The sequence below is a fragment of the Siniperca chuatsi genome, linkage group LG3, assembly GCF_020085105.1.
Source record: "Siniperca chuatsi isolate FFG_IHB_CAS linkage group LG3, ASM2008510v1, whole genome shotgun sequence".
Classification (NCBI taxonomy): Eukaryota; Metazoa; Chordata; class Actinopteri; order Centrarchiformes; family Sinipercidae; genus Siniperca; species Siniperca chuatsi.
The window spans coordinates 13,181,538-13,189,093 of record NC_058044.1 but is presented as its reverse complement, the minus strand read 5'-3'; the positions used below and the strand labels follow the sequence as shown (position 1 = coordinate 13,189,093).

Sequence of the window (7,556 nt, the reverse complement as noted above, 5' to 3'; positions counted from 1 at the left end):
AATGACTCACATTCAAGGACACCACATGGTACAAAGTAGATGCTACTGCCAGTTTATAAGAGGAGATTTAATGACGTTTGTTGATTAAAAGTGAAAGTCACTTTTTCAATGGTTAGGTTTGTTAGGACAGAACGAGGCACACAGATTCCAGCAGCATTTACACAAAGTAAGATTCAAGTATTTGACTCGATGGTGTTACTCATGTACAGATGCTCTTGTATTATAAACATAATGCTCTGGCACTAATTCCAGGCGTTTAACAGTTTACTTCCTACTCCCTCACACCTCCTCGCCCTCTTTGTTTCTATCTACCTATACTCATTTCTTCAGTTTCTTCTGCGCTGCTTTCTTCTTCACCAGCTGTAACCGCTTCATGGCGTTAAGCTGGGACTCTTGGGATGTTGGTGCTTTGTCCCCTGGTGCAGCCTTTGACCCATTCCCATTGTTCCCGTTACCTCCTCCGTTATTGCCTCCGTTCCCTCCTGCACTCGCCTGGGAGCCGCTCGGGGAGCCGGCCCCTGATGAGGCAGACCCTTTCCCTTGGCTTTCAGCGCTCGATGAACGGTTCAGTGGCTGCTTACCCAGGGTCAGGGGTGGAGGAGGTTTCAGAGGCACCTGGCTAGAGCCATTTCCATTGCCGCTCACAGGTATCTTTGCACCTGCGAGTCCTGACTTGGCTACTGCTAGACCAGACAGCCCGACAGGTTTCTGGCCAGAGGGTGTTGTCAAGGTCTTGTGGCTCCCACTTGGGCCTGAAGAACCTAGTTTGGAGCTAGCAGGAAGAGATGGGCTCGTCTTGGCGCCAAATGCAGCCCAGCCTGTAAGACCACTGCCTGAGGAGGAGGAGCTGCTGTTGGTGGGATTGGCTGTTGTGGATGTGGATGCCTGAAATGATGTACAGTTACCACAATTATCACAGTGCAACAGAAATTCAACAGATGCTAAGGTTTCATTGTCATATTGTAATAATAACTTTTAATGTTTTGAAATTGAGACCTTAAGAATACACTAGTATCTCTGGTGTCAAACACCAACAAATTAGTTTCAGTGTTCATTAGAGCAGTTTACTTGATAACACCTATGGTTTAGGTTTGTGGGTATATTTGACATTTCAAAAATAAGGTAAGGTTTTATTATTAACTGAAGCTAATTTACCACTTCAAGGCAAGAGCTTTAATCCAACTTTAGATGCATATCATATCTGCAACCTTCAATGCATTACCTGATTTAACTGATGTAATAATTTAACTTAGGTATCTCTTCTAGTACTTTGTATATCACCAAGAAATACATTCAACAACCACCATAAAAAAGGGTCTTGACCTTTTTGCTTTCAGTCAAATTGTGTCTGTACATGTATTGCCTTAGCTTGTGAATACACCATTAAACAATGAAAGAAACACATAAATGCAAGATATCATAAGCAAGACTTAGAGGTGTTTTAATGACAGACTTTTTATTTAAAGCTATCCTGAGTGGAGAACACACTGTGAGAGTGCAGCAAAGTCAGATCCAGCAGGTACCACTAGTAGTGGCCAAAAAAAAAAAAAAAAAAAAAAAAACTAATTAGAAGACCAAATGTGTATTAAGCCACTGAGAATAGTCCACACGAAATGTACTATTTATTCCTATTTGAGTAATGTCTGCTAAACGTTATAGTGCCTTGCCTAAACCCTTTTATAAAAATATAATTATATATGTGTGACCTGTTTTTTAGGTTTTTAAGACAAGTAAGGGAAGTCAGAAAGTATTGAGAGATGGACTAATGCATCCTTGGTTTTGGTCTCTCTTTCTGATGGGATCTGTTGTTGGGATTGTTACAATAACAATTGCACCAGCCTGATCCTTTAAACATATCTTCAGATCACTGTGTAGCAGAGCAAATATATATTTATCAAAGTATGCCAATAAGCAGAGTTAACTGTAAGCTAGACAATGCCTCAACTTGTTTACTTAAGCAATACTTTTACTGAAAACTGGGGGAAAAAATAAATAAATAAAAATAAATAAATAAAAAATAGCACTCCCACTCTGACTTGAATAATAATCAAATCAAATCACTGACTGCAAGGCAACATGTTTGCTGTCAAAATGACTTTACGGTGAACTCCAATAAGTAAAAGTACTCTAAAAAGTTTTTAACCCATTCCCTCTGGAGAAATTATACTGTACCAGAACACTATCTAAGCAGCAGAAGTCCATGGTCTGATCCTTAAAAATAAATTTGAACTTTCTGCTCATTTTCCTCTGCAGCAATTTATGTAGACTGCCTTTTCGAACAGTTTTGCACATTGACAGCTATTGCTCTGCTCTCCCTTGCAACCAGTAATAACTGATACAGAATTGTAGTTTTTGCTTGACTTCAGGGTTACACAGGAGCACACATTATTGGGGATCAAAAAAGGTTGGAAAAATGCTTGTTTACGATTCAGCTATTTGGGAAATCACCTGTGAAACCTTCCCCCTATAAATGATGACTGGCATACAGCCGTAATTAGTTAACACATACCTTCACTTCTGTTCTTTTGAAGGCTTGGAAGGTGCTGGCTGTGTCAGGCTTGGCTTTAAGCTCTGTCTTTTTCACCAGTGTGTCTTTTACAACAGGCGCTGATGATGCAGATGCAGGGGATGGCTTCTGTGGAGGTTTCTGGGCCTAGTGGTTCAAAAAAATATAGTTTTAGACAGAAACAATACCAATAAAGAAACTATTAACACCAATCAGTCACCTAATCAATGATGATGCACTAAAAAAATACATACTGGAATATAATTTATTTTCCTCACCATACGTTTCATTTGCCTGGTGCAGCGGGCACAATACCACACAAGCCGTGGATCATTTACTTCTTTGTCTGTCACTTGGGGCTTGTGACAGTCCTGGTGGTACAGATTATGGCACTCCTGGCACTCAACCAACTGGTTTCCCATGGTCACTGTCATTTGTCTTAGGCAATTAAAAACACAACAGCAATGTCAACATGATAATGGAAATGCATGTTGGGTTAGTACCCAAGTTTACCTTTCTATGCTCAAAGATTAACTAGAATGAATATTAGTAATTAGACTGGAATGCAAACTAACATCCTGAAGCTCATTTATTAGAGAAAAACTAAATTTTGTTTATTTGCGAATAATTAAGATGTACCTGCAAACCACACAAGCCAGGCCCATTTCCATGGCGAAGTCATCAGCATTGGTCTCATCATAGTCACTTATGTTTGGCAGAAGGTCTTTGCTTGTCTGAACGGTAATTGGTGAAGAACGATTCTCCGGTTTCTCCAAACGAGGCTTTTTCGGAGGGTCGACCTCACCCAAGTCAACTCTGACCTGTTTGTCAGTAAGACAGAAAGAGGTATATTTGGACCACGCATGTTGAAATCAGTGCCGTAAGTAACAACACTGTCAAACTGTAGCCACCTTATTCATTATTATGCTGTCCTATATGGAGGTATGCATGTGTTTTTCTTGCACTTTAAGGAAAACTCTGGACTCTAATTTCCTCATCATGTAATCAATTCTGACCTGAACTGGGATCTGCTTAGTCTTTCTTGCCTGAGAATGCTGCTCTGCAATATAGTGCTGTAGGTTTAAAAGAAACTTGAAAAGCAAAACCTAATAAAAACATAGCGTTTTCCTTTCAGTCGTCTTGACCGTCATTCTAAAATGATGCAATAATCTAAGATATACATAGATGCGGGTTTAATTTTGATTATGACTTTCCCAATTTATGCTGTACTACTTCACAAAGGAACATGTGCTCACAGGCAGCAGAACAGGACAGGAGCATTGTTGACAAAGGAAAAGCAAAGCAATGGTTATGGTTATGGGAGCCTCAAAAATTTTGGTTTTGAATTTGTTTTGGAGGGTCTATTTTCTCCTATAGGAAGATACTGCATAATTGTCTCACCTTTGCATGTAAAAACGTGTCAAAAATGATCAGAATTCTGCTTTAAGATCTTTCTGAGCATGAGACTAAATTCATTCCAACTGAAAAGATGGAAATGTGTCCCTTACCTTCTCAGGGGGTCTTTTCTCTGCCTCTTTCTTGCTCTTTTCCGAGCTGGATTTGCTACTGCCACTGCTGCTGCTGGAGGATGAGGAACTTGAGGAGGACTTGGAGTCCTGTTTACTTAAGCTCAGTTTTGAAACAGACCCTTTGGACACCTCTATATCCTGAGGATACACAATGATAATACAGAATAGTTAGCATTTAGTTGTATCAATTACATTCCAATAAAACTGAGAGAGAAATGAACAATAGTGAGGTACAGCGTAAATACAGACTGTATCAACATAAGTACGTGAAGAACTCCTTACTTTTTGCAATGAACGGTAAGATGAGTCACTTCCTCTTGCAAGGGACTCATCTAGTAAAGCTTTGAGTTTCTCAGCCGAGTCTTTACTCTTGGAGTGCAGGTAACTCAATCCCTTTAGGAAGATGGGATCTAACTCCAGGCTGACAGGTCCAGCCATGGTTTAACCTGCAAATCATAAAATAATGTCAGCTTTCTAGGCTTCAGTTACAACTTACCCCTGCCCCTCAAGTCAGGTTACACAAATGACTGATTTTTGAAATATAAAAAGACAGCACAAAACAAAACAAACGTTGTATAGACACTGCAGTGTAAACTTGGACTGACATTTGGCTTGGCTGACAGCTTCAGGATTAAATACCAACAGTACAGCAAAACACTTCCAAGAACAAAATGTCTTTTCAAGGGCTTAAATCTCTACACATCTTTGCTAGAGTCAAGAGTGCTAGATAGAGTTCTAGATACTCGACATTAATGTACAGTCTTCAGGTTCATTCTCACATTCAACTATATTAGATCGGGCTGTTATTGAATTATTATGTAATTCAATAAAAAAGTCTACCCTCCACTGAAATATTTATTGGTAAATGTCTCTGTTTTTCTTCAGTGCAGCGTAATCCCATCCATTTTGTGTCTCTCACGTAATCATTGTTTTTTATATTTGAGACATTTGCACTGATGGCCATAATAATCATTAATACTGATTAGGCTACATAAGATACGCTAATACAAACTGAAGTCAGAGTGGAGGAGGGCAAAAATAGAGAGAAATAGGCTAAAGAAAAACCTCTGAAGGGAGGGGAAGACACTATATAGGTCGACCAGGACAAGTGTTCACTCTGATACTTAATTTACACCTATGTATTGCACTGTATTGTCACATCAACGTTCCCTATAATGGTGATTTTTTTTTTTTCCCCCGTGGGAATTTTACATTATTTTCGTAGGTGGGATGGTCGGAATAAACCCACGCCTCTGGGTTGGGTCCCACATGTCCTGATTCCGTCTATTGGGTTCCGTATAAAGAAACAAGTACGCTAACATTAAAGTTAATTTGGTTGTTCTGTAACGTTACTAGTCCAGACCAGAAACACGGAGCACTGTGATAGCGGCACAGTAGCTAAAGTTACCTTCCCCGTCAGCTGTCAGTTATAACACCAAATAATTATTATCTTCAATTGGATTACGTTACCTCACAGTCTGCTTCTGGTAAAAGCCCCTTAACCCGGTATTTTCGTATAAGTGAGCAACTAACGGCTGAACAATACTTCCTACAAAAGAAGCAGACAGCCGGGGCGGACGCTTCGTTTTACAATATGTGCAACAGTTAAATATGTCCGGAATCTACACACGCGGAACCTTGGGTGGAAATTTGTTTTATTCAAGAATATTACACAACTACACGTGTCACGTGCAATTCTTTAAATATTTTAAATTGATGTAGCGTTTTAATATACATTTGTATTGGTACTGATTCGTAGGTTTTGACAGCAGGCAGCTGATGGCGCTGTGGAGCTATCCTAGCTTTAGCACAAGGACAGAAGAAGCAGCTCTGTGCTAGGAAGCGTGTACCATAACAACGTGGTTTTATAGAAGTTGCCGGTGTATATGTCCGCATTACTAACGCTGTTGTAAGTATATAACGTCATTTTATGCGCCGGATCACAAATAGTACTTTAGCGAACACGTTCTTGCTGCTATACTTAAAAAAACACCTGAACACATTTCCAAAGCTAATTACTTCTTAACCTCCCTCTGTTTTTACTCCACAGTACTATTTATTATGAAGCACACGGAGGTAAAGCAACAGCATCCTTCCCTCTATCTAGAAGTTTGTTCCCAAAACGAGGAGCAGCGTCTTCCGCTGCACACCTCCATCGCCCTGTTTCTCCTGTCCTACTGCGAGTGCAAGTCTTTCAAAGTTTTTCTGGTCTTCACCAAACCTGCCTGCACCCAGTCACTGAAGAGGCAGCTACCAGAGTCTCTGGATGTGTCTGACATTCAGTTGGAGGATCTGCCCCAGTTGGTAAGGGGCTGCCGTCTCCCTGCTGTTCTGGATGAGACTGGGAGGCTCTGCAGGGCAGGGCTGGCGGTGGTGCTGAGACACATCATCAACAAGACCTTAGAGGCTGACCCTTCTAGAAATGATGTGTTGGCGCTGCTGGGATTCAAGAAGACTTGTCTGAAGGCCTGTGCTGAGGTTAGTGGCAAGCACGGGCACACATGACCAAAGTACAAAGAAGAAAAATAAATGATTTCCACTACGATGCATGGAGAAGACAGATTTAAAGGGTTGAAACTTCAGCAACACTTCAGTATTAAGAACAAGTTTGCATGCATTTCGGCTTGTGGCATTTATCAAAGTCACAGGAGTTTTGACCCTTTAACTGTAGTCAGTATCATGACAACATCACTGCTGTGAATCCAGATTGTACACATTTGATTTACAATAAACTTGAACATGTTTCTCTTCCACATCTCAATTTTATTGAAGGACAGTGCCTGAGATGTGATAGGATAATATCCATACAGATTTAGTGTACATAGTGGCATAATGCTATTATGTCAGTATCAGTCAATCAAAATTTCAGTAACACTTTATGGGTTCCACTATTTCCCAGAAAGGAGCTGATACTGTAAATTGTATCAGAATATTTTTGAAAAGGACTGTAATTTGGTTCAAATCATAGGGAAAATTGAAACAGTGTTCAATTTATAAGCATCCAAATAATTAATTTTAATTAACTGCTAGCATAACCTAGTCTTTTAGTTAGTGCACAGCAGGTCAGCTGAACATGTAAACGTGTAAAATTTGTCTACACACAACCATGGAATTCAACATATATGTAGAATAAACCTTCCCATAATAAATAAATTAATTAATTCATATTTAGCTGGGTTTCAATAGAGCAGGTATGTCAAGGAATTTCCTCTGGAAATCTATAACTGCTTATAAACTCAGTACAGAAAAAAACTCAAATAATTGCCTCATAACTTTGTCTCAGTTTTTCCTAAAATTAGGTGCTAAATGACAGTTATTCACCAGGAACATCCTAGGAGATTATTAGGAAATTACTGACCTTTTAAATAAAGTATTACCGTTACTTGTTGTTCAGTTGATTGTGGGTTAAAGTCGTCAGTGGTTCGCAATTCTGTACTAATTCCTTGGCTGATGAAATTTAAAGCCCTCAATGGATAAACTGCTGCAGGGTCGATTTATTTATTTATTTTTGTTACAGCATG

General features: G+C 39.6%; 2 protein-coding genes across 7 annotated transcripts in view; one reads left to right on the top strand and one right to left on the bottom strand.

Annotated features, from left to right (window-relative positions):
• Positions 1-49: 49 nt before the first annotated feature.
• On the bottom strand, positions 50-6,404 carry ints12 (integrator complex subunit 12). 3 transcript variants are annotated; one of them, XM_044189788.1, is made up of 7 exons: positions 6,290-6,404; positions 4,318-4,481; positions 4,015-4,173; positions 3,146-3,327; positions 2,785-2,944; positions 2,510-2,653; positions 50-885 (listed from the first exon to the last, which is right to left on the bottom strand). In XM_044189788.1, the coding sequence occupies exons 2-7, from the start codon at positions 4,471-4,473 to the stop codon at positions 319-321; spliced, it is 1,368 nt and encodes a 455-aa protein (XP_044045723.1). In that variant the 5' UTR covers positions 4,474-4,481; positions 6,290-6,404; the 3' UTR covers positions 50-318. The 3 variants fall into 3 exon arrangements, with proteins under 3 accessions (XP_044045723.1, XP_044045722.1, XP_044045721.1); XM_044189787.1 differs by having other exon boundaries at positions 6,261-6,393; XM_044189786.1 differs by lacking the exon at positions 6,290-6,404 and adding an exon at positions 5,506-5,642.
• gstcd (glutathione S-transferase, C-terminal domain containing) overlaps positions 5,584-7,556 on the top strand; it is a 46,946-nt gene continuing 44,973 nt past the window's right edge. The window contains exons 1-3 of one of the 4 annotated variants that reach the window (XM_044189784.1): positions 5,584-5,677; positions 5,795-5,944; positions 6,086-6,513. In XM_044189784.1, coding sequence (XP_044045719.1) covers positions 6,097-6,513 — 417 coding nt within the window. In that variant the 5' untranslated portion in view covers positions 5,584-5,677; positions 5,795-5,944; positions 6,086-6,096. The other 3 variants (XM_044189785.1, XR_006377393.1, XM_044189783.1) reach the window with 3 other exon arrangements.